The sequence below is a fragment of the Loxodonta africana genome, chromosome 18 (assembly GCF_030014295.1).
Source record: "Loxodonta africana isolate mLoxAfr1 chromosome 18, mLoxAfr1.hap2, whole genome shotgun sequence".
NCBI lineage: Eukaryota > Metazoa > Chordata > Mammalia > Proboscidea > Elephantidae > Loxodonta > Loxodonta africana.
The window spans coordinates 30,459,780-30,487,534 of NC_087359.1; the positions used below are offsets into that span (position 1 = coordinate 30,459,780).

General features: G+C 48.0%; 2 protein-coding genes across 5 annotated transcripts in view; one reads left to right on the forward strand and one right to left on the reverse strand.

The window, feature by feature from the left end:
• Positions 1–15,145, forward strand: part of KANSL1 (KAT8 regulatory NSL complex subunit 1) — a 185,758-nt gene extending 170,613 nt beyond the window's left edge. For 3 of the 4 annotated variants that reach the window (XM_064270984.1, XM_023553779.2, XM_064270983.1), the window contains 8 exons: positions 5,865–6,047; positions 6,530–6,718; positions 7,062–7,210; positions 10,741–10,862; positions 11,500–11,557; positions 11,755–11,867; positions 12,862–13,114; positions 13,398–15,145. In XM_064270984.1, the coding sequence (XP_064127054.1) occupies positions 5,865–6,047; positions 6,530–6,718; positions 7,062–7,210; positions 10,741–10,862; positions 11,500–11,557; positions 11,755–11,867; positions 12,862–13,114; positions 13,398–13,625 (1,295 nt within the window). In that variant the 3' untranslated portion in view covers positions 13,626–15,145. The remainder of the gene's footprint in view (positions 1–5,864; positions 6,048–6,529; positions 6,719–7,061; positions 7,211–10,740; positions 10,863–11,499; positions 11,558–11,754; positions 11,868–12,861; positions 13,115–13,397) is intronic. The other variant, XM_064270985.1, reaches the window with a different exon arrangement.
• Positions 15,146–16,654: 1,509 nt separating this feature from the next.
• The window catches only part of MAPT (microtubule associated protein tau), a 130,201-nt gene continuing 119,100 nt past the window's right edge, over positions 16,655–27,755 (reverse strand). Inside the window, exons 13-14 of the mRNA XM_064270986.1 lie at positions 25,953–26,065; positions 16,655–20,875 (exon numbers count right to left, since the gene is read on the reverse strand). Of these exons, the coding sequence (XP_064127056.1) occupies positions 20,660–20,875; positions 25,953–26,065 (329 nt within the window). The 3' untranslated portion in view covers positions 16,655–20,659. The remainder of the gene's footprint in view (positions 20,876–25,952; positions 26,066–27,755) is intronic.

Here is a 27,755-nt window from a genome sequence, read left to right on the forward strand (position 1 = left end):
TGTTTATCTTTTTTTGTCTTTAATAACACTTTACTGTTACACCGTGCAAGTCTTTGAAAGAATGACTGAAGCCAAGAGTCTGAGCAATCAGAAGAATTACGTGGGGTGGAGGATTTACTTGGTGTATAAAGGGTAAAAACAGAAGTTTTTGCATGAGTGCTGTATAGACCAGGAGTTGGCAAACTTTCTTAAAGCTCCTCATGATAAATATTTCAGGCTTTGTAGACCATGGTGTGCAACTACTCTGCCACTGTAGCGCAAAAACAGCCAGACATTAAGTGAATGAGTGTGACTGTGTTCCATTAAAACTTTGTTTACAAAAACAAGCATTGATGACCACTGTCCTAGAGGATTTCTCTTCTCATTGACAGTTGATCAAACATTGGATGACTTTAATCCACTTTTCTGTACCTGTTCTTCAAATGATTGAGTTATTTCTTGGACACCTAAATCTTATGTGGTATTCCATGGCTTTGTTACCAAAATCCCCTTGTGCTGTGAGAAAGGACGTGGTGCAGTATAATGTTCTTGTCACCACATGACTTCTAAGAGTAGAAAATATTGGAAAACTTGGAGCATATAGATAGCAAACTAGTCAGAGATTTAGATCAGGGAGGGGTGGAGCTGTAAGTAAACTTCAGAACATGAAAGTGGAAAATGCTAAAACATTTACTTCTGTGCTTTTAGGTCCCAGAATCATTGATTGTATAACCTTCTCATGCCATTTGGATTATAGCCCACATAACTTCAGTTATTATTTGTATAGCATTTTATGGTTTACAAAGTCCTTTTCTCATAGTACCTCATTTTCTTCTATCGGTAATATTGTAGGGTTGTTGCTTCAATTTTATAGATCAAGATACAGGCTTAGAGAGGTTGTGGCTAATGTAAGGCTAAATGGGTAATGAGTTTGAATGGCTGTAGAATTCAAACCCAGGTCATCTGATAATCTGTCCTCCTTCACTACATTCCATGTTTCTTTCCAGCCAGATTATTAAGAGAAATCAGTTCCCTACCCATTTCAGGAACCGACTTGATGGCATCCAACAACAACAACCCATTTCAGGACTCTGGCTGCAGACAGAACCACCAGGAAGACACAGAAACATTTCTTGGATTGCTCTCTCAGGATTATAGTGTTGAATTTTGTGTGGTCTAATATTTGGAGAAAGGCAGGAGAGAAGTCTGAAGCCTATAATTGTATTCTGATTCTGATAAGGATATCAGCTGACAGGCATGGTTATCATTCCTTTGTCAACAGTGTTACCATGTACAGTTACAGAGGGTCTCCCCAAAGCCCTGTCAGTATGTCTTAATGACAGCCTTCCTGGGATTTCTTATTCCAGCACTCTACATCTCTACTAAGCACTTCCTTTCCCCATTAATACCTGTGTCCCCTGCTGACTGCACAGTATCTACAGATCTGACCACTGCCCTGCTGCCACACCTTCCCTCCCCCGACTCCATCCCATTCCAAGCAACAGTAAGTAGCAGGGAGGGGAAAAGGAAGGAAAGATACAATAGAGTATGCTTGTCTCTGGCCATTTTCCTGCCTGTCTCTAAATACTGTTCTCTATCTCAGCTCCTAACCATAGCACTGGGGTTTGGATGAGAGAGCTGGTCATTAAATTCTCCTTATGAGGCTTTAAAGGAGACTGTATGTATTTCGCCATCCCACATGGAATCTGAGAACATATTAGACTTCTGTGGGTTGACCTGGGGACCCAATCACCATGTTTCATATTGTTCCTATTGGGATAGTTTTACTCTAATCCGAGCAACTGCCATGTTCAAAATGCAGTGTATGAATTGGAAGGTTCCCAGGGCTGCAGGGATGCACAACTCTATAAAGTGCCATTCACATAAGGTTGGAACTTTCTATATGCTATTGTGTAGAACGTTTCTTCCTGTACGTAGTAGGTAACAGTGAAGACCAGTGGCTCAACATATAGAGCAGCCCTTTGGCCTGTGGGCCACCCTTTTGCAGCCTGTTCTCTCTCGAAAATGTTTAAAGGTGACAGGATATCCAGCTTTTCATTTTCCTGGCAAAGCTAAGTATGATTTTGTCTCACTTTTTATATATAAAAATAGTTGCATTGCATTACTAATCTCTTCGTTCCTTGGATGGTGTCTTGGTTATTTAGTGCTGCTATAACAGAAATACCACAAGTGGATGGCTTTAACAAAGAGAAATTTATTCTCTCAGGGCCTAGTAGGTTCCAAGCCCAAATTCAGGGTGTCAGCTCCAGGGGAAGGCTTTCTCTCTTTGTCGGCTCTGGAGGAAGGTCCTTGTCCTCAGTCTTCCCCTGGTCGGAGAGCTTCTCAGGCGCAGGGACCCTGGGTCCAAAGGACGCACTCCACTCCTGGTGTTGCTTTCTTGGTGGTATGAGGTCCCCAACTCAGTGCTTGCTTCCCTTTACTTTTTATCTCTTGAGAGATAAAAGGTAGTACAGGCCACACCCCAGGGAAACGCCCTTTACATTGGATCAGGGATGTGACCTGGGTAAGGGTGGTGGTATACAATCCCACTGTAATCCTCTTAACATAAAACTACAGTCACAAAACTGAGGACGACCACACAATACTGGAAATAATGGCCTAAGCAAGTTGATACACACATTTTTGGGGGGACATGATTCAGTCCATGACAGATGGGTATTAGGATTCCCCCTCCACTTTCAGAATTGTTTAAATGTATTTTGCTGTTCATTAGCCTCATATGGCACAAATTCCTTGAAACAGTTAGTAGTTATACCAGTGTTGTAACAGTGTCGTTTGTTAGGATGAGAATCAACCGTGGCTGTGGATCCTAGACTTCTGTCCCCATCTTGACCACGCCTCAGCCACTTCCAGAAGTGCCACTGGAGATGATAGAAACTGAGGGACCATTTTGCTGGAGGCCTGGATTAGGGTGTAGTCACCCTTTCGTGGTACAGAAGGAGGGGCTTTGTTTCCCTGGCACCACACTTAATTAAGCCCAGTTAATCTTTAGCTGGAAATGTAGAATATGTATAGTAACCTTGGGGAAAAGAATGTTAATTTAGATTTGGAAAGAGGGCACCACCTACTGGCCAAGAAGATGTATGCTGTTTTGAAACAGCTTGCCAGGACAATTTTAGCTGCATGTATTAGGCTACCACAACTTCCCAGTAGGAAGAGGAAGTGAGCATTACAGACTACCACCAGAGAGTGTACTTGAGAAAATGGTAGAAAGTAATGAGTGAAGCAGTCAAGTGAGTCATGGAATGCCAGGCCCTCATTGGCCTGAGATCCAGGTCTTTAGTTCACTTTACTCATTTTGTTTGATGAAATAGTAATTTAAGGTAAGGTTAGTAACCAGTTCTCTTTTGCTGTTATTTACCTGATCTGCACCCTCTTCTCTAGCAGTAGCACTTGGACCCTGTTGCCTAGATAGGTATGGAATATGGGAAGGCCCCTTGCTCAGTGGATCCCTAGTTTGTTTTCCCCTGTCTCATATCCCTTTCTTTGCTTACTTTCAAGTCCTATATCCAGTCTATTCCAGAGTGTTAGTGCTATGCAGATCCCAGGTGTTACTAACTTAATCAGTTAGAGCGTGAACTAAGACCAGCAATACCTAAGAGATCATTTCTGTTCACTGACTAGAGGACTTAACTGAATTCCTGTTCATTCTTACATGCAAGTGGTCATGTGAAAACACAGCAAGCTTGTAGCACAGTCTTGTAGAAGCAACCTGAATCCCTTAAACAGGTTATTATCCCTAGCTGCTTATTCGTTTGGTTTAAAGGCAAAGTTCTTTGTGGTTCTGCTGAATACCTCCACTGCAGGGTAAAGGTGGTATGGGTGGTGGTCTCCAATTGTGCCAACACCCCTTTCAGAGCATTTAAGGGAAGGAGGGAGGGGAGCAGGGGTGGGGTTTTAGTCAAAGAGTTAGAGTTGAAAGCCTCATAGACGTCATCTAGCCTAGCAAATAGATTTCCCCTCCTGTGTTACATCAGTTGATAGTGGCTCCCTGGAGTTATTTTGTGTGTGTGTGTGCGCTTTTTTTTTTTTTTTTTTTTTTGAGATTACTGAGGTCTTTGGGTACAACAGGAAAGAGTGTGTGATTGGTTAGCCTATGTCTGCAGCCAACATGTGTGCTGGGATGCTAACAGCCCGGATGTAGCCCCACTGCCTCATTCTACAGATGAAGACCCTAAAGCCCAGCTAAGTGACTTGATTGGGAATAGGACCTGGGCATTTGTCTGGGTAATAAATCAGGACTTGTTTTGAAATAGCTAGTTTGGCTTCCCCCTTCAGTACCCCTGCCCCCACCACTGCCTTCTTCTGTCGAGCAGTGGTGTTCCGTTCTTTGTTAAGGGTGTGGGTACAGGCTCTGGGGCTAGAGCTTCTGAGCGTGTCCCAGGTGGTTACTGATTCCCGGGAGAAACTGGGAGCTGGAGAAAAATGTGCCACTTCTCAGATTAAAAGGACTATGGAGTATTTTATGGAACCCTGAAAAAAGACCCATCCCTGTATACATGATGGTGAAATTTCAGAATATTGAAGATAAATGGAAAATCTAAAAGTTTCAAAATACCACTAGAGATGACAGAGTAATAGGATAAGAAATAGAAATAAAAGGGATAACAGATTAGAAAGGAAGAAGTGGAAGAATCTGTTTCTAGATAATTCAGTTGTGTGTGTAGAAAGTCCTAAAGAATCAAGAAAGCTACTGTAAATGAGTTTAGCAAGATCACAGGACACAAAGTAAAACTGTGATGTATTTCTACATACCAGCAATGAGCAATTGAAAATCAAAATTTTAGAAAGTAATGTCATTTATAATAACATCAAGAAAAATGAAATACTCGGGAATAAATTTAATGAAACCTGTTAAGACGTGTACAAATGAAAATGACTAAACATCACTGAGAAAAAACCTAAATAAATGGAGAGAGAAACCACATTAACCATGCTGAAAGACAGTTTTTGTTAAGATGACAGGTTGTCCTCAAATTGATCTTATAGATTTCTTATAATAACCACAACAGGTTTTGTTTTTGCCTTGGGGTTTTGTTTTATTTTTTGTTTTGGCAAAAGCTTAAAAGAAGAAAACACCACCTACAAGTGAATAGGAATCAGATTCCCTCTCATCTGCAGCACAGGATGTTAGGATACAATAGAAGAATAACTTTAAAGATCTGAGAAAAAATTATTCAAGGACATATTCTTAGAAAAATAAAAAAAAAGAATCTAAAAAGATAAACAGTGGTGTGCAAAAAAGTAAAAGTTAATTGTAAAAGATTGTTGATTTGTGATATCAAATAGTCACCTAAAAACCTAGCTAATCTTGAGGTGGGGGTACTGAGGAGCGAGAATATATAGTTCTTACTTGAGAAGAGGATGGAACACCCAGTGCAGCGTCTGGTACACAGGAAGAACTTATAAATACTTGTTGAGTGAATAAATCCCGATTAACTCTATACTGATAGAAGTGGGTGTAAGTATGTTTTAAATCCCTAGAACACTAGAAACAACGTACTGTATATCAGCCTTAAACAGTGATGTCAGCAAACATGGAACAAAGAAAACTCCCATAAACCTAACAAGGTGTTTTTAAATTTTTTTTTTTTTTAAACTTGGGAAAAAAAAAAAAAAGGCAAAAGTAACTTGCTTGTGAATAGGAGATGGCCTTCAATAAAGTTCACATAAACAGGTGATCTTTGTGACAGCAACTTTCCCTGCTAGGTTATCAGGCCGCTGGGTGAGTAAGAGAGGGGTGTGAGGTAGGTTTTGACCACTGGGGAGCCAAACTCACAGGTAAGCAGACTCATTTCGTGAGCAAGCCGCCCAGGGGTCAGGTGTCTGGACTAAGCTGCAGTGTTGTTTTGTGTTTCTTACAGATGTCCCCACGAGCCTGCACTTCCAGAGCATGCTGAAATCTCAGTGGCAGAACAAGCCTTTTGACAAAATCAAACCACCTAAAAAGTTTTCCCTTAAGCACAGAGCACCCATGCCAGGCAGTCTGCCAGATCCAACTCGAAAAGACAGGCACAAGTTGGTCAACTCCTTCCTCACAACAGCCAGTAAGTTTCAGGGGACTAGGGAGTCTCCCCGGTACTTTTCTATTCCTTTTATATTCTCAAACTACTGGTTTGCTGTGGCAGTATGTCAGGTTTGGGAGCAGCACTTGACTGATATAAATTCAGCTCCCAGTCTACTTCTGCCTGTCTTGGATGCTCTCAGATGGACTATTCCAGATGTCATGGATCTTGGGGCAAGACCCAAAATGCTTAGTGAGTAGCCCGCAGCAGCATGGCATTGGGTCCATTTGTGGGCAGGCTGTTTTCTGTAACCTGGTGTGACATTTCCCTGGTTGAGGAGTCTTTGGGCTCCCTGTGCCTGTCCTGGCCATTGGGCTCTTTACTAGAGGATCCTGTCCCAGAGGGCTGTCCTGCTGCCCTGAGTGTGTAGCATTGGCTTAGAGAGAACTCAAGAGCTCGGAACTCACATAGGAAAAGATTTGAGAGAAGGTATTTCACAGCTCTTTTTCTGTTCCCCTCTTCAGAGCTGTCCCATCACCAAATCCGGCCTGACAGGACCCACAGACAGCACTTAGACGATGTGGGGGCAGTGCCCATGGTGGAGCGAGTGACAGCGCCCAAAGCAGAGCGCTTGCTCAACCCGCCGCCATCCGTGCATGACCCAAACCACAGCAAAATGAGATTGCGAGACCATTCATCTGAGAGAAGTGAAGGTAGGGCCAGGCCCGGCACCTCTGCCTGCATTTGCGCCTGTTCCTGCTCAGGGCTTTCTGGGGCAGCCTGGGCTTCTCGTAATTGTCCCCAGCTTTGTCCTTCACTTCCTAGGAAGGCAGAGTGGGGGGCCCCTACTGCTTCTAAATGCAGGTCACTTCTTACTACTGCAGCAGCCCCTGCCCAGCCCCCTACCTGCCATCAATGAGTTTGCTTCACCATTTTATTTTCTAGGCTTAGAAAGCATTTTTGCCTTGAATGTGTATTGCTGGCATTCCCGGCTTACACCAGAAGTAGAGCTGATGAAGGTAGCTTTGTATTTCTCTTTTTTGTTGACTTCTGCAGTGTTGAAGCATCACACAGATATGAGCAGTCCGAGCTACTTGGCAGCTGCCCACCACCCGCCACACAGTCCCTTGGTGCGACAGCTCTCCACCTCCTCAGACACCTCTGCTCCCACCAGCTCTAGCCCACAGGTTACAGCCAGCACATCTGTAAGTACTTGTGTGAAGTTGGCTGGACATGTCCTCTGCAGGTTACAGCTCGTTACAGTGGCTCTGGCAGACAGCGTAAGAGTGGGCAGTGATGGGAACGCACCTCATCATGATGCGTATGTTATTTTTAGTGTCGAAGGGGCAGTACTTGACCTTCTCTTAAGTTGTTTGCTTGAGTTGTTGTTCATAGTAGACACAGAATAAAGCCATTCATGTGATGCTTGACACAGAGACACACTCTTCAAGGTGGTCTGTGGCTATCCGAGACCCATGGGACTAAGTTTCCTACAGGACTCAACAATACTATATGGGCCTGGTGATCCAAGAAGTAAACATGAAAGGAGGGATAGAGGAGAGACTCCGATGGGCATTGGAGGGAGCAGATCAGAGTCAGTGTTTGATTTCCTTGTTTTTACATTACTGGTAAGTGGAGCTAGAGTCTGAGGATAAACCCTGGGTGCTGGAGTGCCTGGAAGAGAAGGGAGAAGGCAGAGCCCATGCTTTTTAGGTGTGCAGAGCAGAACTGCAGACCCAGCAGGCTACCTGGCAGTTCCCCACCTGTGGTAGTCTTCTAGTGGCAGGCCATCTGACACCCCCACTCCCCATCAGCCTTTAGGACAACACTGTCCATCCAGGGTGCTGTTAGTGCAGCCATTCCAGACACATACTCGTGTTCATTTCATGCTCATGTTTTAATCCCTCATGGTGTGTCTCCTCGAACATGTCTACCTGTGACTGCTTTGTGCCCACTAAAGAGGCCTTTGAGTAACAATTAGAACTATAGTAATAAAGTGCTGCAGTTGGAACATTTATTGCGCACTTAACTATGTGTCAGTACTAAGTGTTTTACATGTGTTACCTCATTTAATCCTGTAACACCCTTGGAGATGCAGGTGATATTATGGATTCCCATTTTGTAGGCAGGGAAACTGAGGCTTCCCAAAGTTAAGTAAGCTGTCAGGTGAGGCAACTTGTGAGGGTTGTAATTGTGATTCAGACCAGGCAGTCTGACTGCAGAGTCAGCCCTCCACCATCACACTGCACAGTGTCAGCCTGGGGAGGGACAGGGCGGAGGGGGCTCATCCCGTGGCTTTGATAGCCCTGTCAGAGCTTAGATCGAGAAACTTCCAAGGCCACAAAATGTGCTCACGAGGCTCCTATGGTCAGGTAGGAATTTACTTGCTCTTTTCCAGATGGCCTCCTTAATCCTTCCCTCTTTTCACCTCCCACACCCACAAGTTTTGTCTAAGTAGATGTGTAGTGCCCATCACGTAGCTGATTATCCAGCATCAAAGGCTCTCAGATAATCAAAGGATATGAAAGCAAATCTAATTCTGATAGTAGTCTGAACTCTGAGATCCAGGCCTGGGTCGACACTGCAGTATTTGTCTCCCTTGCCAGCCCTCCTGTGCCTGGAGAATGTTTACTTAGGCCTGGATCCTTTGAAATTGTATTTGCTTACCGAATACAGATTTTGTGCATAGTACTTTAATACTTAAGGTTCTTGTTCCCAAATTTCTTTACAGAATCTGGATTTATTTCCTGGTAGGAAGAGTGGTAGACCAGGTACCTGGAGTCATGTAGAGACACGAGAGGGTGGGAGAAAACGGGAGGTGGGGGAGTGTTGATGGCGATGCTTCACAAAAGCCAGTGGCTGCTTCAGAAGCGCCTCAGTGGCTTCTTAAAGCCACTGATTCTGATTTGATAGTCAGAAGAGGGGAACATCCCGGAACCTTTTTCTTTTTTAACACTCCTGGTACAACCAGGTTGGGAACCACTTCCCAGTCTCGTCACTTCCTATCTCCCTCGGGCTCTAAAGAGGAGAGAGTAGTTAAAATAGACCAGATGAGTACCTGACGGAATGGGGAACCTAGGCGGAGGGTGGAAGGTAGAGCCTATTGAACAGTCCCACGGCCTACTGTAATTCCTCTCCCTTGAAGGTCCTAACAGCAGGCCCAAGAAGATTCAGGGAAAATGACATTTTGGAAAAGTACATACCTGTTTCTGGCAGCAGTGTCACATTCATTCTTGACCAAGATATAGGGAAGGCTGTCTCTTGTGAAGCCTCTGTAAGGTATACTTCTTGTAGGGGACAGATAATTTCTCCCTGCTCCAGCAGATATAATGGCAGTGGCAGTGACTCTTGGGTGTGAGGTCACTAATCCTCACTGCAGGACTCAGCCAGGCAAGATTTGCAAAGGTCTTCAACTATGTTAGTTAAGCCTGTATCCTATAAATGTGAGGTCAGTGACAGTCTATTCTCATTTAATAAAGAAGGAAATTGAGGTGAGGACATTGTGAACACCTGAAGCCATAGGTGACAGCGGTTGAAATCCTGGCCCAGGAAGGGCTGGCTTTTAATGTCCTCTGAGAATTGTATGTGCTGATGGAATGGATAAGTCGTTCATCGCCCTCCAGAGTAGAGTGGTTGGTTGTCGAACACCCTCTTCATCTTTCTTCACCAGCCCCCTTCCCTTGGGCTGGCCTGACTTGGTGGGTTAGGTTTGAATGCAGCCCCTTAGGTGTCTCCTGCCGTGTGGTCGCCATGGCAGCATGTTTGTCATCCCACTGTTTCCCTCTTGCCTTTCACAGCTCATTTGCCAGTCTCTGGTTCAGAGTGTAGGGTATGTGGTATCTGGGCAGAAGGAGTTAGTGAACTTTTTCTTTGATCTCAAAGACCAAGCCCTTTGGCTTCCTGTTTTATTCCTTCCTTGGTCTCCCAGCTGCTGGAAATGCCCACCTCCTTCTCTGATATTGGATCCTTGGAAGCCTTGTTTCCTGAGAGTTTGATCTTCTCAACTTCCTATAGAAACAGATCTCCTTTCTCCAGGGACATGAGCTATATAGCCAGGTCCTTTTGTTCGGTTGCCTTCCATTCACTTCTGTTGATACAGCTAGAAAGCTCTCAGCTTTTTCCCCAAGAATAATAGCCAATAAGAGGGTGAATCACTTACAGCCTGAGCAGATGGTGGGTGTAGAGTTTGCTGAAGAGTTCAGATCTTCGAAAAGGAGGCACTTACTTTCATGACAGCCAAGATTAGACGGCCTGTTGAGCTCGGCCTAGGCTTTTGGTATGTCTCAGGATAAGAAAATTCATTTTTTTAACCTAAAGAGTCACCACTAGTCTAAAGCATTGTTTTTAGGAGCCATTATGGGTCTAAGTCACAGATAATGTTAGAAAGGAGGATTCAAGGGGGGTGGTGGTAATAGAGTTGTATATGGAGGGGTAAGAACCTCAACAGTTAACTCAAGGTCCCAGGGTACCCACCCCTACAAAATTCAACAAAACTCTCCTTTCACATGGGCCCTTGAAGCAAGAGGGTAGAGAGTGGGACTCGTGAATGGGAATCACTCTTCAAGACCACCTGGTATTTCCCCTGAGCCGTGTAAGTAAGCTGTTGCTGCTTACACTGCCGGGCCCCAGCATAGGGACCGAGGCCTGGTTATTGGTGACTTTGTTTAAATCTCAGGTCAATGATTTTATGTTCTTAGAGTTGTGCCTCCCTTTTAAACTTACCTTTGTCTTACAGCAGCCGATAAGGAGGAGAAGGGGAGAGAGCTCATTCGATATTAACAACATTGTCATCCCAATGTCTGTTGCTGCAACAACTCGTGTAGAGAAACTACAATACAAGGAAATCCTGACTCCCAGGTAGAGGCCCTATGTAACTGGCTCCTGTCCTTGTTCTCCTGGTACTGCCCTTTTTCTTCCTCTCTTCTCACCATGCTTTGATCCTTAGCCTCGGGTTCTGTCTTCTCTTTAAGAGCAAGCCCTTTTCTCTTATTCCATCATATGAACAACACCAGATAGTCCAGAGGTCATGATCTGGCAGGTGGCTGTCCATGTCTGGTCTGTAGACATGTTTTGTTTGACACACATAGTGTGTTTAAAAATAACAAATTTGTTGCCAGCATCAAAGATCAGGATTTCATACGCATATTTTTATTTTCAACTTTTGTTGCCAGATGAGAAGGTGGGGCAGCCCTGTTTACATGCTCCTGTATGGTAGTGACCAGCTGGTGCTGAACAGTGGTGATGCCTTAGGACCTTTGCTTGAGTTTGTCACAGTCTCCCAGTCCTACCCCCAAGCCATTTCCCCCCAATTCTGGCCTTACGGGCATTTGAGTGTGGGGCCTCTTGTAGAGGCCTCTGAGGGCAAAGAGGCCGAACTGGATAGGGCAGAGCCTCCCATAGAACAGCATCACCCACAGGTGCAGGGCTCTCCAGTTGTACTCGCATGAGTGCGTTTTTCCCGCCGTCTCATGGTTGTCCCGTCTTGGTTTTGCAGCTGGCGGGAGGTTGATCTTCAGTCTCTGAAGGGGAGTCCTGACGAAGAGAACGAGGAGGTAATGGTCACACACACGCACACGGATGCACGCACTTTAGATCCCTCAAGACCTGGGTGTCAGGTGGTGAGCTCTTTGTATTCCTCTCCTGATGGAGAAGAGCCTAGTATAGGGTGGGGCTGGTCCTAGAATTGATCTACCCATATCTAAACTCAGCTTCCTGGAGGAAAGAGGTCAACAAAGCTGCTCTGTTACAGATCGAGGACCTATCCGATGCAGCCTTTGCCGCCCTGCATGCCAAATGTGAGGAGATGGAAAGGGCACGGTGGCTGTGGACGACGAGTGTACCACCCCAGCGGCGTGGCAGCAGGTGACGGGCAGGCACAGGTCGTCAGGGCCTGTGGGAGGGAAGGTAGACAGGGATTTTGGGGCCTCTCTGTGTTCATAGAATTGCCGACGCCTCTTGGCTGCTTTTCATTTTAATCTACCAGCAGTGGCCGCGAAGGCAGGTTCCTTGGTGTTTGTGGGGAGCCTAATGGGTATAAGGTGACCTTGGTGGCATAATGGTTAAGAGCTACGGCTGCCAAGCAAAAGGTCGGCAGTTGGAATCCACTAGGCGCTCCTTGGAAACTCTGTGGGATAGTTCTGCTCTGTCCTATACGGTCACTGTGAGTTGGAATCGGTCACTATGAGTTGGAATCGACTGGATGGCAACGAGTTTTTTTTTTTTCCCATGGCTATAAGCAATCCGATGCTTGATCTTTGCCGAGTAGTCACTGTTCAGTTCTGACAGATTGGTCTCCGAGAGCAGGCAGTCTGTGACATCTGGAAGCCAGTAGGGGGTCCTGGTGATTTAGCCAGAGGAACTTTGAAGGCCTCAACACAGGTTAACCCTTATTTGGACAGTGGAGTGTGGTTTTGTGGTCCTCCTTGAAAGAACTGTCTTCTTCCACATAGATACCGCCAGCATGTCTCCATTTAATGTTAACAGAACCCCTCAGGATCTTCAGTAGAAGGCCTTTTGTTTTTTTCTTTGACCACAGTTTCCAAAGTCTGAACTAATTTCTCTTCCCCTGTGAATTCAGTGGGCATTGTTCAGCTGTGGCTTTCACTTAGGATGATAAGGAGTAAGCTCCTAACTTTCTCTGCCTACACAGTTCTTAGATCTCATCTTGTGGTCCTGCCCCTCCAGTCAGTGGTAGGAAGAAACAAGGGGACTCTGTGGATCCTAGGAAAGAGCTGTGGGTGTCAGTCTACCTCAGCTGCTCTGGGTGGGATGCTTTTTTCATGCCTCCTCCCACGCCCCAAAAGTAAACAGAGGTCCATGTTAACTTGGGCACTCATTTGCATTCCTTGGTGTACAGGTCTTACAGGTCATCAGACGGCCGGACAACCCCCCAGCTGGGCAGTGCCAACCCCTCCACTCCTCAGCCTGCCTCCCCTGATGTCAGTAGTAGCCACTCTTTGTTGGAGTTCTCCCACGGCCAGTCCCCTAGGAGCCCCATTAGCCCAGAACTACACTCTGCTCCCCTCACGCCTGTAGCTCGGGACACTCTGCGACACCTAGCCAGTGAAGACACCCGTTGTTCCACGCCAGAGCTGGGGTTGGATGAACAGGTGAGGGGTGCCTCCTTTGCATGGGTTGGTGGAGTGGTGGGATGGGATTGGGGAGGGACGGCACCTGCTGAAGGCGAGTCTTCATCTGATGGCTCCCTCTCCCCATTCTGAGGGGACAAGGGGTCGCACTTGAAGTTTTGACCTTCTGAAGGTACCGTGGGACTGGATAGGCTATTGTTCAAAGGGTGTCCACCCTCTGAGGGGTCTTCTCAGGCACCCTAGGAACTCTTGTTTGGGGTAGGCTGGGACTGGGTCCTCACCAAGGCACCTTGTCTGCCCACAGTCTGTCCAGCCTTGGGAGCGGCGTACCTTCCCCCTGGCGTACAGTCCCCAGGCAGAGTGTGAGGACCTGCTGGATGCCCAGGAACGGGCAGCCCGTTGCACTCGGCGCACCTCAGGCAGCAAGACTGGCCGGGAGACAGAGGTGGCACCCACCTCGCCTCCCGTTGTCCCCCTCAAAAGTCGACATCTGGTGGCGACAGTCACAGCTCAGCGCCCAACTCACAGATGAGCGGGATACAGGAATCTAAACAGACTCACTAACTATTGGCATTAAAGCTTCAAAAATCTCTGTGTTTGATATTCAAACATCATATGCCGGAAATTTTCACAGTTTTTAGTGAATTTAAGGAATTTAGATCCAACTTTGGTCATTTTTTTTCCTTGTTTTGATTTTTGTTTTGTTTTTGTTTTGATATCCATGTTTTCTTGTCACACACCTGAGCACTTCCTCCAGTTGGCAAACAGAAGTTCAGGCTAAGACCCTGCTGGGCTGGCCCTGGCCTGTCTGCACTGTTAAATCACTGGACTTAGCAATGTTAGATGACCATCCCTCTCCCTCGTGCCTGTGGGCAGAGAGGGAGTGGAGAGCTTCAGTTCAGCGTTGCCTTCAAGTTTGCAGGGGGAGAGGGCAGGGCATCCTGGGCTCCTCCCCCCTTCCCTCCCATCTGGGGCTGGGTCTGCTGTGCTGGAGCACCCTCTGTGGAGCCTCTTCACCGTAACTGCCAGCTGCTGTCACTGAGCTCCCTGCTGGCAGAACGGCTGCCTAGATCTTAAGAGACCCGGGGCGGGGGGGGAGGGTGGGTGTCCTCTGCACTGGGTCATCTCTGCATTGACGTCTTCACTGCAGTAACCCAGCTGCAGCTGCTCAGGTCCCCACCCTGCCCTTTCTGCCTCCCTCCTGCTCCCCCATGCCATATTCACACCCACATACCATCCTTCCACACAGAACATCGTTACCGCTGTTCTGCTCTATCAAGACAGGGTTCGGACTACTTAACTTCTGTTCCCACTCCCCTGCAAATCGGGGGGTTTGGGAAAGGAGCAGCCACTTCCCCGGTAATTTTCACCAACTCACTTTGTCCTGTTTCCTTCACATCTCGTTCCCTTTCAGTGTCTGTTGGGCCCTTCCTCTTACACGGCCCCCTGGCCTGTGGAACATTGTCTGGTCCTAGCTGTGGTTCCCCCTCACTCCCCACCACTTCCTTTTGTTAGCCTTGTGCCTGTCTCATGTATAATCACATCACCAAAAACGGGGGAGGGAATAAGGACTCCTTTTTTTTTTTTTTTTGCCATTTTGTAATCGTATGAAAATAGTAGACAACTGCTTAATGGTTGGGGTTTTTTTTTTTTTTCCCACAATTTTCAACATTAGTGATTTCTTTTTGGTTCTGTTTGCAAGTTAAAGGGTTTGTCATTGTTTCTTTAAAAAACAATAACGCACCATATCCCTATGCATAAAGTGCTTCTTCTATTTATAAGGTTGAGATTCTGAATAACCCTTTTAGCATTGTAAAAAAACAAAAAACAAAAATGGAAAAAAAAACCTTGTATTTTGTAAATATTTTCTTTTCCTGCTTTGAGCTGTGTAATGGCAGCGAAACATGTAGCTGTCTTTGTTCTATAGAAATGCTTTTCTTCAGAGAAGCTGATCTTTGTTAATGTCTTGATTCTGTTCGCAAAGCACAGAACTAGTGCTTAAAAAAAAAAAAAAGGAAGGAAAAAATTGAAAAAAATAATAAAAAAAAGTTACAGAGTGTTGTGTGCCAGGCCTTCCCTCACATATCTAACTGGGTGTATGTGGTGGCGGTGACAGCATAGAACGGGCCCTGCTGAAACACTTCTGTGGGGTCCTCTGACTTACTCCAGACTTTGGAAAGTCCCCTTTCTGTCTTCTGGGCCCCTGACAGGGGCATGGCAGGGTCAGGAGAGAAAAGATGTGTTTGCACTGGGGTGGTGGGAACTAAGGGGTGCTAGTAGAGGGAGTCTTCGCACATGACCTGCATTTTCTTGTCAAATGAATGTAATTGATCCATCGCCTTACCGTGTCCCTTTCTCTAGTGAGGCCAGGGATGTCACATATTCAATCTATCCTAAACTGCCCTTTAATGGACACTGCCCTTTTCACCATCAACCTTTTCATGCCCAGAACATTCTTCAAGTAGACCCTGGTGCTTCTGTGGTTGGAGTCAATGAGAAAGTATGTATAATTTGCACGGGGCCTGAGTTTGTTTCTGCCTAGTACTTGAAATTACAGCATCTTTCCTTTGAGGAGCCTCAATGCTTGTTTTTCTCTGTACAAGATAAGTGAATGGGTCCTCTTGGTACTGTCTTCTCTGCTTTCCGTAACAGTCAAGATGAAGTAGCCATGAGACTGCATGTGTAGCTCCAAAAGCCACGTGTGTTCTCTGGCCAGCCTGTTGCTGCTTGTGATTCTGTGGTTGCAGCTAAGACCTGCTCTACTTAGAATGCGCCTGAAAGAATTGTCAGAACTGTGTATGAAAATCTAAGGATTCAATATCATGACTGTGACCTAGTCTGAGGAACAATGATTAGTATGATGGGTTACCGTTTAGGTTTTGTTCTCCTTTGTGGCATCGCTAAGGGGAAGCTATCTGGTATCCCTGTGTTAGTTTGGCAGAAACACTCCCCAATCTATAATAAGGCTCCGAAGCAAAGAGGGAAGTGAACTATGTAAACCTGGAAGGAATCGAAGCCATTTCATTCAACCGACTGGACTCATGTTCTGCTGTTCCAGCCCAGAGCTGTAGGCTAGTTGCCCAGGACAGAAGATCTCATACATCCACCCATCTCACCCAGCCGGCCAGTCTCTTCTCAAGTTTGAATACACTGGCACCTATCTGTGCAGCATTGTGATCTCAGCCACAAGGGTGTGGGCCTTTGACCTGGACGAGGCTGGTCTGCCCGTAGCAGCATGAGATGATCAACTGAAAATGAACCCATCTGAGAGCTCTTCTGTCACTTAAAGGGCCCCAGAGAGACCAAAGCCAACTGGCAAGTCCTGACATCCAGGTTTTAACAACGTCACTTCCTCTCGTTTTCTTGCGACTGGAATCCCATGAACCAGAGGCCTTATTTAATCAGAGTAATAACTTTATTTCCAAATTCACTTTTACAGCAACAGTCAGTGTAAATTATTTGTTAAAACACACGATACACAATATGGACATTCACGGACAGGAAGCTAAGCTAAGCTGATTTCATGTCCCTACCCTCCCCCCCCTCAAAATTTCCCAGAGAAATCATGGGACTCGCAAGTGCCAGAAACTGGCCTGCCCGGCACTGCAAGTTCACGGGGCCAAGTCTGTTAGGAGGTGAGACTTTCCTGGGCCAGTGCCCAGTGTTAAAGTAACCCTTTTTTTCAAGCTGAAGAGAAGTCAGAAATGTCATGAAGCCACAGATCTATAGATGGGCAAACTGATGATCTCCACCTTGCTCATCCCAACTTCTTGGTTTTACTTGGGGAACAAAGATAAAGGAGGGTGAAAGAAGAAATCTCAGCAGCGGGCCTGGAGCTGGTGGGAAAGGTGAGACACTGAGGTGCCAATAGCCCAGAGAAAAGGATATTAGGCTCTCTGGGAGGTGGGATTGTGGGCTTAGGACTCCATGGTGGTTGCGGGGGGCAGCAAGCAGGGGACCAAAATCTACAGAATCCTGTAGTCCTCACTGCCTGCACCTGGCCAGGAAGGGGATGGCAACTAGGTGGCCGCATGCTGCACCTGGGAAAGCCTGTCAGCGGAAAGGCAAAACCCCAAGGACCTGTAGCCCCATGGCATCTCCCTCGCTAACAAACGTGGTTGAAATTGTGAAGAAAAGGGTTACAAGGCAGTTCACTGCTGCGTTCCAAGACCTCCCTCTGCCCGAGTTAAATATCTTACAGCTTCTTCCCCCTCCCCCCCAGCACAACAAGCAATCAAAAACAGGATACAGAGTCGCACCATTGAAGTCGATTTAAATGGAACTACTGATAAAGTGAATGGAGAGCTTGAAGGAACCAGGTGTATATTCTAGCCCACCCAAGGGACATTGAAGGTGGAGAAAATGGGCATGGGCACCCAGCCCTGGGGAGATTGTCCTCATTTAAGTTCAGGCCAGCATCCCTTTACAACCCACCTGCCACACAGACCTGAGAACCCAAAACCATGATCTTTAGGCTGGCTCCCAACAGCCCAGCCCTCACAACGGAGAGTCCAGAGCCCACTGAGTAAGGCCCAGCTGCTTAAGAGCAGGCACAGGTACTGCAGGACGAGGAAGCAAGAGGTGTGAGAAGAAACGCAAATGAAATCAGTGGCAGCAATGATGGGGCCACGTCTTTAACAGCTACCAAGTCTTTACGTTTCTTTCCCCTTTTTCACAACCCTGCACTTCTGAGAGCAGCTGGGACTGAAGACTTGGGAATCACAGGCTTCAAAGTTCTAGGCCCAAGCGATTTCTTGCAAGGAAAGCTTTCTCTGCAAATGAAGCTCCAGCCCTGGGAAAAGCAGCCCTGGACTCCTACCACCCAGCCCCCCAGGGTTACCTTTAACTACACCAAAACCGGAAGTGGCAGAACTGGGCCTGAGGCCGCTGACTTTAAACAGCCGATTTTTGCAAAGATGCTTCCCTTCCCCCAGAACAGCACATGGGGCCTGCATAAGGTCTGCGGGCTGATAGTGCTCTGGCCAAGACTGTGGGAAGGTGTCTCCTGACTTGGCGCCCTTCCTGTCAGGCAGCTCAGGCCCCTAGGCCCTGCCATTCCAATCCCTCCTGTGGCTGTGCGCCCCTTGGTAGGAGAAGCCATATCCCCTCTGAGGAGAGCTTGGCAAGTGACCCCAGGCTGAGGGGTGGGCTGCCTAGAGGCTCCTGGGGCTGCAGGCCTCTCCCTGGCTGGCACTGGTTTCACTTCTCACATGACGCAAGGAGTTGGAAGACCCTCATGAGTGCTGATGTGGGGCTTCTCCAGGCTGTGACCAGAGAGGACCATCTTCACGCTGCCAGCCAGGACAGTCACAGCGCACATTGCTCCTAGGAAAAACTGGCTCTGCCTCAATAAAGGGAAGCCCTGGGGAGGCAGGGAAGGAGGTGGGTACCATAGCTTCTGTCCTTGTCCTGCTCCAGACCTTCTTTGCTGCCGAGGGTTCTCCTCAGATGTCAGAATCTGGTGAGGTCCCAGATGGTGATGAAAACCTTTGAAAAATGGATGCCCCAAAAGGGTAGAGCCACATTGGCCTCCTGGAGCTGAGTGCCAGCATGGGGGGAGGGGGCGGTGAGAGATATTTAGGACCCCCATGGAAGTGGGTTAGAAACCTCACTACAAGTGTTTCAAGATACATATGTCTTATTTGTTTTTTCACTATTATAGTCACTCTTGAATCCAAGCATAAACAGACAAATCCAACTACAACGCAACAGGGTGCAGATGGGGAGGGGAGGGAAACATCTATGTATATGTTCAGCTGCTCCAGCAGGACAGACGGCATTGCTTCCATTGGGGGCTGGGGCCAGAAACATTTCCGACAGGGGGAGGGGAGCGTGTTCCCCTTTTTGGGGTGTGGAGGGCTGATTATATGGGATTGAGCAATGGCTGGGCCCTCTGGGAGGCTGGCTGGCAAGAGGCTCAAAGACACAGGCAGGGGCAGAAGTGGGGACCGAGGGAGTGTGGTCTGGCCCTGGGGGTCTTGCCTGCCCATCCCAAGTGCCATCTCTGGCAACCATGACACCCAGCCTCTCCCGCTGTCAACTCAACACAGGAAGAGAAAGTTCTCTCCAAGTCGCAGGGCAGAAATGTCCGGGTCATTGCTGAGCCCCTTTCTGATTCACACTGCTGTCGTGCCGTTTCTGTGACCAGAGGTGAAGGCAGAGCCTGGAATAAGGTCATCGCATTCGGTGTGAGAGACACCAGTTGAGTGAGAGGAACTTAGACTGAGGTCCAACCCTTGTGCCTAGATTTTCCTTGGTTTCACCGCTTAGTTCAGAGTAGCTGCCTCCCACATCCAACCAGCATCCATTACTGAGAAAGGGTCGGTGAGGCTGGGAACTTGGAAACAGGTGACATAATGAGGGGTACAGTCAGTGACTGGGCTCTGCATAGTAGACACATGGGCACAGTGGGGCAGACAGGTGGCTGCAGTGGCTGTGGGAGGGGCAGGAGGCTCAGGACCCCACCTCCCACTCCCCTCCACACACACTCCAGAGATGCTGGAGCCCTAGGCGTGGGAACAGGCGGATGTCCCCCGAGAGGCACAAGTCCTTACAAAGAGAACTGGTTAGCCCTAAAGTCCCGGATCTGTGAGGTGGCCAAGATCGTTGCTGCAATTCCAACCTTCTTCAGAACTCAGCAGGGCTCCGTGGGGCTGAGGGAAGCTCCTCCGCTCAGGACCCCCACCCTGCAGGGAGGGAGGAAGAGGCCAGGAGCTCACAGGACATCAAGGTCGGCCACCCTGCTGTCAACCTTCCTTCTCTTACCCCCACCGTCCCTCCACAGTATGGGAGGGCCTGGAACTCTTCTCCCACTAGCCTCCCACGGGGAGCGGGGGGTGCACACCGGCTGCAGCAGACCCCAGCCCAGCCAGGATGACCTCTGAGGCCTGTGCGAGGGCTGTTGGCCCTTCCTGTCTCTGCACACCGACTCCCTCCTCTGTCTCCCATCTCCCTCCCCCACTTTCCCCTCACCCTCTCTCTCCCCCTGCCCACCCCCTGCCTCAGCCTCTCCCTGCCTCTCTTCCCTACCCCCTACCCCATCCTGCTCTCACACAAGGTTGACATTATCTGCCTGTGGCTCCACAGATGCACCAAGTTTCCAGTCCTTTGTTGCTGCACTGCCCCTGAGAAGCCCCTGGGAGGGGGCTAGAGGAAGCCAGCGCCCCCAGTCCCTTGAAATTCTGAGCAGCAGCAGCGCTCAGAGCCTCTCCCTCTTCTACTCAGAGGGGAAAAAAAAAAGAATCAAAAGGAATTGTCCAAGGAAATGTTTGTTGGGTGTGGCCATCTTTTTCAATATGTATATATTTTTAATATTTTATGGTTGTTAGCCCACCTGTCAATTTGGAAAGATGAAATTTGCTTTTATCCCCCATCACTGGTTTTGAAGTCCCGAGCCAAAGCCGAGCAACAAAAGCAGGTCAAGTGAGTAACCAACCGATCAACCAATCTGTGAGGAGCAGCTGGGGGGTGGGGGCAGAGGGCGAAGGGCCAAATCGTTATTCTTTTTTTTCCCACACTCTCTCACTTTCTCTTCTGTCCACGATTATGGACCGCCCCAGGGCCTGATCACAAACCCTGCTTGGCCAGGGAAGCAGACACTTCCTCGGCTAGTGTGGAGAGCTGGGGCGAGTCTACCATGTTGATGCTGCCAGTGGAGGAGACGTTGCTGAGGTGCCGTGGAGACGTGTCCCCGGACACCACCGGCGACTTGTACACGATTTCTGCCCCGTGGTCTGTCTTGGCTTTGGCGTTCTCACGGAAGGTCAGCTTGTGGGTTTCAATCTGCACAGGAGGAGAAGAGGGAAGGTGAAATGACATGCCAGGGGCAAGGGGCGGCCCTGCCAACTGCCCTCCAAGGCCTGGCCTTTGGTGGGGGCTGCTGTTATTTTTACTGTTTTTCACTAGGTACTACTTACACAACGAGCCCTAGTGGGCAAGGGTTAAGCACTCAGCTGTTAACTGAAAGGTCGGCAGTCCAAACCCACCCAACAGCTCTGTGGGAGAAAGACCTGGTGATCTGCGAAAACCCTGTGGGGCCATTCCACTCTGTCACATGGGGTAGCTATAAGTCAGAATCGACTCGACAGCACCCAACAACTACTACTTACATACAACCCTTCCTTCGCTGCCTCCCAGCCACCCAGCTCCCTTCCCCAGAGGCGGTGACCATTATAAGTTTCTTGTGTACCCTTTCAGATATAGTCCACACATATACAAACGTGTGTGTGTAAATACCTATGATAACGTAATAGACACACGCTCTGCACCTCTGGTTTCTAAACTGAATACTTTCCATTCTCCGCTCACAGGGAGCATCCTCTTTCTTGTTGATGGCTGCACGGTATACCATCGTGTGAGGTGTACTGAAATTTATCTACTCCTCTACTGGTGCATATTTAGGTTGGTTCCAGTCTTTTACTGCTATAAACACCGCTGCACACATCATTTCACACATGTGTAAGGTGTATCCTAGAAGTGGAATTGCCCAGTCAAAAGGGGTGTGCATTTTATTTTGATAAATATTGCCAAGTTGCAACTGGAAGTGTTGAAGGAGAAGTTAGAGACATTAAGGGACGTCCCCAGAGCCACTGCTTCCCAGCCATGAGCCACACACATTCCTCCCCTTTGCCAGTGATGGATGAGGAGTGTGGAGAAGGCAGCAACTGGGCGCAGCATTGGTACCTGTGCTAGAAAACACGGTATGTGAAAGCCCTTTTTAAAATAGAGAAACGGCGTAGCTAGGCATCCCAGAGGCCTTAGCTCCAAAGGATTGTCCAGGAAACTCAGAAGCAGAAAGCATTAGTTGGAGATGTGAGTGGCACTGATGACCGACCCCTGAAGTGGCTGACACAGTCTCTCTCCCATGAAAACAAGCACAGCAGTTTTCAACCTTTTTTGGGTCTGAGACCTTTTTAAGCATCTTGTGAAACTGGAAAAATGTGTGCATGTGGGCCTGGGCACATTTAGAATTTTCCATACAATTTCAGAAGTCCACAGACCCTAGATGAAGCGCCCCTATTTGAAGAGAGGTTGAATGAAGGTATAGAGAGAAAGCAGGTTGTATGTGTATCTTGTTCATTTTTGGGGTCACTGCTTTGAAAAAAGGACCCTTTCATACTATTGTATTCTAGTGGCCATTTTTTAATTGTGGTAAATACACACATAACAAAACACCATTTCAAAAATCTGCATTGTGCAATTCAGTGACGTTAACTACGTTCATCATGTTCCACCATCACCTTATCAGAAACTCAGCGTCCTCCTTCCCCCCGCCCCCCATCCGCCTCTGGTAACCACTAATAAACTTTGACCTCTGTGTTGTTATTGTCGGGTGCCGTTGAGTCAACTCCGACTCGTAGCAACAACATGTGACAGGGTAGAGCTGCTTCGTAGGGTTTCTTAGCTGTAATATTCACAGAAGCAGATTGCCAGGTCTTTCTCCCACAGAGCTGCTAGGTGGGTTCGAACTTCCAACCTTTCGATCGGCAGCTGAGTGCTTAATCAGTGTTCCACTGGCACTCCTGTGGTCTCTATACAGTTGCGTATTCTAGATATTTCATATAAATGGGATCGTACAATATCTGTCCTTTTTATGGCTGCCTTATATGAGTGGCCATTTTGACATAAGCTTTGGTAAGAACATTTAGGCTAATGTTTTTTTAAAAAGCTTTGTTTCTTAAGAAAAAAAAGTGACAGACTTCTGGGAATGTCCCAAAATCCCCCAAACTAAAAGGTGGCAGGGGCCCTGTGCTCTGCTCAACACACGGAAATGAGGAGCTGAGTCAGAGGGAACCCTCTAGGCCCAGAACAGTGGCTTCGAGCCACCATAGAGATCAGTTAGAAACAGAAGCCCTTGAGGAAGGCCGCTGAGTGACTATCTGAAGTGGGGGACAAAGAGCAGAAGGAGCTGAGAAGTTTGGGCTTGGACTTGAATCTAACTCATGTTCTTCTATGCCTACCCCATACCAAGTACCTTCCAGAACAGAGTCTCGTTTGAGTCTCTGAACCACTCTGGGATATAGTATTTCCATCCCATTTTGCTGAAGGAGAAACTGAGGCTCAGAGCACTTGCAGATCTTTTCCAGGTCACACCTCCAAGCAGAGACAAGCCCAGTGCTTTCCCCAGGGCACAAGAACTTGCAGAGACAGATAATGGAGTCCTCCCTTCACCCAGGGAAAGGCAATGAAAATACCAGTGCCCAGCTCTATCTACCGAGACCCACTAAAGTCAGACTCTCTGGGAGTAGGGAATCCCTGGGTGGTGCAAACAGTTAACATGCTTGACTGCTAACTGAAAGGTTGGAGGTTCAAGTGCACCCAGAAGAAAGGCCTAGCAATCTACTTCAAAGAAATCAGCCATTGAAAACCCTATGGAGCTCACAATCCCATCTGATACATGTGGGGTTACCATGAGTCAGAATTGACTTGACAGCAACTTTTTTTTTTTCATGGTGCCCCCCTCCCCCCTGGAGGTGGGGCCTAGGCATCTGTATCTTTGAATCTCCCCAGGGCTGGGAGGCCCTGCCTGAAACGAGGGTGGGGGCAGATAATGGAAACAAGCAGAGCTTTTGTGGATAAAATTCCCCACTTCCCCAGGAACTGGGCCCAAGCCCACTTCCCTTGAGGCCTGCAGCCTCCTGGCCCATCTTTTGTTACCAGAAAATGTTTCTGGGCGTGGGAAGCCATGTATGCCAAGGCACGATGTAGATGGCCACTTCAGGTCCCCCTTGGGGTCAGGGGGGCCAGAGGGGGCGCTGCAGGGAGCCGGAGAACCAGGGTTGTCCAAGGGGCAGTACCCTTCCCCCAGCCTTGGGGCCCCAGCCTGTGGGTCAGGTAGGCCCCGAGTTCTCAGTCTGCAACCTCCACTTTAAGACCAAGCCAGCAAGTGCCGCTCCACAAAACCACCCTGCCGGCTTTCACCACGAGTGCAAGAAGGGGTGCATCCCTCTGTTCAGAATGGCGCCTGGGCTACAGGGGAGGATGAGGAGGGGAGGGCGGGACAGGCTGGGGGCAGGAGGACTTCCACCCAGGCCACCCTGGGCAGCGTACTTTCTCACACGGGTTGGTCTTAGACGGTACATCTGTTCTGGGCCATCCCTCCCCCTGCCGCTCCCCAGCTAGCTGCTGTGAGGCACTGAAGGCTGGAAGGCGAGCCACGTCCAACACTGCAGGGCGGCGTGGGTGCTTTGCTGCATTTGTGCCTGAGAGCAAAGCACAGCCACAAGACCACATCCTGCCACAGGCCCAGAGGGTGCTGCTCAGGGCTGCACCCCCAGGCCTCCCTCCCAGGCTTACGAGTCTGCAGACGACGGCTGGCTGTTGTTTTAGGTGCCTGAAGCTGATTCCAACTCCTGCTAAACCCCATGTGTGACAGAGTAGAACTCCCAGAGGGTTTTCTTGGCTGTGATCTTGATGGAAGCAGATCACCAGGTCTTCCTCCTGTGGAGCCGCTGGGTGGCTTCAAACCACTAACCTTTTGCTTAGCACACCCATACCAAGAGCAAACCCTGGAGACTCTAGAAACTGCCGGAACGCCGAGACCTGACCAGTCCTGCAGCCTCCTCGTGGACACTTCAGGACAGACCATCCGAAGCTTCGCAGAAATAGCCTACGTCAGCATTGCTGTTTTGCTCTAGTGACCCATGCAGAAATTTTGTGATGTCCCACAACTTGCTCTCATGCACGGGCTGGCTTTGGGGATGGCTGCTTCTTCATGTGGGTGCTTGCAAGCCACAGGGCCTAGGATAGTGGCTCTCACTTCTGCTGCACTGAAGAATCATCTGGGACTTCTAAAAATCCAGGTGACCCTTCAGGGGTGGGGCCCAGGCAGCAAAGGTTAACGCTCCCCACGTGCCTGCAGTGGCCAGCTAAGGCTGAGACCCACTGCCCTGGATGCGGCTGATCACATCAAGTCAGTCAATACAGGGTCCTCCTTCTTCCGCATTTGGAAAACTGGACAAGCCTTTGTCTATCTGACTTGATTACAACTTGTTATAGGTTGAAATGTGTCCCCCCCAAAATACGAGTTGAAATCCTAACCTTTATACCTGTGGAAAGGATCCCTGGTGATGCAGTGGTTAAGCACTTGGCTGCTAACCAAAAAGTCGGTGGTTCAAACCCACCAGCCGCTGTGCAGGAGAAAGGTGCGGCAGTCAGCTTCCATAAAGATTACAGCCTTGAAAACCCTATGGAACAGTTCTCCTCTGTCCTAGAGGGTTGCTGTGAGTCGGAATCGACTCGACGGCAACAGGTTTGGTTTGATACCTGTGGATGTATTCCCATTTGGGAATAAGTTTTTTCTGTTTTGTTTTGTTAATGAGGCCCTATCAGTGTAGGGTGCATCTTAAACCAGGGCCGGATGAACGAGTAAACATGCACCAGTTTGCACTGAGTGAGGTACATTCGAGTTTAAGTGTGGTTTCACTTCATCTTTGACATGGTGGGGGACAGGTGAAACCATGCACTGCACGTTGTTAGGAAGGCACAGTTGGGCCCGTGCGTACCCCGTTTGTTGGGTAATCCAGTCCTGCGAAAGCCTAATCACTTCTGAGTTATAAAAAGAGCAGATCAGACAGAAGAAAATACAAATGTGGGAAGACAGATGCCATGTAAAGATTGCCAAGGAGCCAGGGAATGCCAGTCTGCAGAAGGTGAGACAAGGATGGTCCCCCAGAGTTGACAGAGCCTTCTCCTATAGTCGGTGCCCTGAATTCGGATTTCTAGCCTCCTGAACTGTGAGAAAAAATACATCTATGTTCTTAAAAGCCACTCACGTGTAGTATTTCTGTTTACAGCAGCACTAGGAAGCCAAGACAACCCCGGCCCAAATGGAGCCCCCTTCCTGCCCTGCCCCCGTTACCTTTTTATTCCCTCCACCAGGAACATGGGTGATATTATCCAGGGAACCGATCTTGGACTGGACTCTGTCCTTGAAGTCCAGCTTCTCAGATTTTACTTCCACCTGGCCACCTCCTAGAAAACAACACACACAATACCATTTTGCCATCTTTTTCTGTGGCTCAGTGGACTTTTCTGTGCACTAAATAAGAGCTACACAGCAAAGTGCCCATGGGCTGCTGGGGGCTCAGTGAAAAACAGGTCAGTGGAAGGCTCAGACCGAGGCAGAGCTCTTAGGCTGGCACTTTGACGTGAACAGGGTTAAGCAAATGTTTCCAAGTAGAGAGCAACCTTTAGGAGTAGATGACTCTCCTTTAGTTAGAATGTGGCTTGTATACAAGAAGTAAGTCCTTCCAAAGGGTTCAGAAACATTTTGCTTCACCTCTCTAATCAAGTGTGCATCAAATATTTACTTGGCCAACTCATCCTTCTTAGATAATGCAAAGGTGAATTACAGTCAGTCTAGGATAAATTATCCTAATTCTGAATTGGTTACACTCCAATGAGTGAAGTCTTTCTAGGTCAACACTCTGTCAGCCACAGCCCCACAAGACCTCGGAATAAAACCGAATGACAAAATGCACGCTACAGAAGGGAAGGTGATGATCCCTTCACCCTCCTTGGGCACTCGATGCCACGCCCAATCACGGGGGACACAGCATGAGAAAGTCACAATTTATATTACTTTCTTGAAAAGGATTAAAGCCACTGAAGAAAGCTGCTCTCTGAAGAAAGAACATGGTAGAATGGGCTCCAGGTGCGAGGTAGTTTCCACTGGGAGAGACTATAAACTCTCACAAAATGTCCAAGGGTGACAGAAAATAATTAGACACATTCTGGACTATGCTTCTGATACCTTCTCTTCCAACAGAAGTGGCTCAAGACCTCTTCCCTGAACAGGGCCTAAGGCAGAAGTCCTGCTAGAGACTCCCAGAAGGGAGTAAGCATCTATACCTGTGCTTCCAATATGGTAGCCAGTAGCTACATGTGGCTATTCAAATTTTCATTAAATCGAACTAGTTCAGTTCCTCATTGCACTAGCCACATTTCAAGTGTTGAATAGCCACGTGTGGCGGTGGTTGTTGTTAGTTGCCATCAAGTGGATCCTAACTCATGGCAACCCCATGTATGCAGAGTAAAACTGCTTCATAGGATTTTCAAGGCTGCAACCTTTCAAAAGCAGATTACCAGGCCTGTCTTCTGAGGCACCTCTAGGTGGGTTTGAGCCACCAACCTTTCAGTCAGTAGTCAAGTACTTAACCATCTGGGCCACCCAGGGTTAGTGGCTACCATATCGGACAGTGTAGATATAGAACATGTCCATCATTGCAGAAAGATCTATTAAAAAAAAAAACAAACCCACTGCCATCAAATCGATTCCGACTCATAGCAGCCCTACAGGACAGAGTAGAACTGCCCCATGGAGTTTCCAAGGAGCACCTGGTGGATTCAAACTGTCGACTTTTGGTTAGCAGACGCAGCACGTAGCCACTACACCACCAGGGTTTCCAGAAAGATCTATAGGCAGTGCTAATTTCTATACAGTAAAAGACCTCTTTAGTGTTAAAAAGCTAAGATGTCACTCTAAGGACTAAGGTGCGCCTGACCCAAGCCATGGTATTTTCAATTGCCTCATATGCATGTGAAAGCTGGACAATCAATAAGGAAGACTGAAGAAGAGTTGATGCCTTTGAATTATGGTGTTGGCAAGGAATATCGAATATACCATGGACTGCCAGAAGAACGAAAAAGTCTGTCTTGGAAG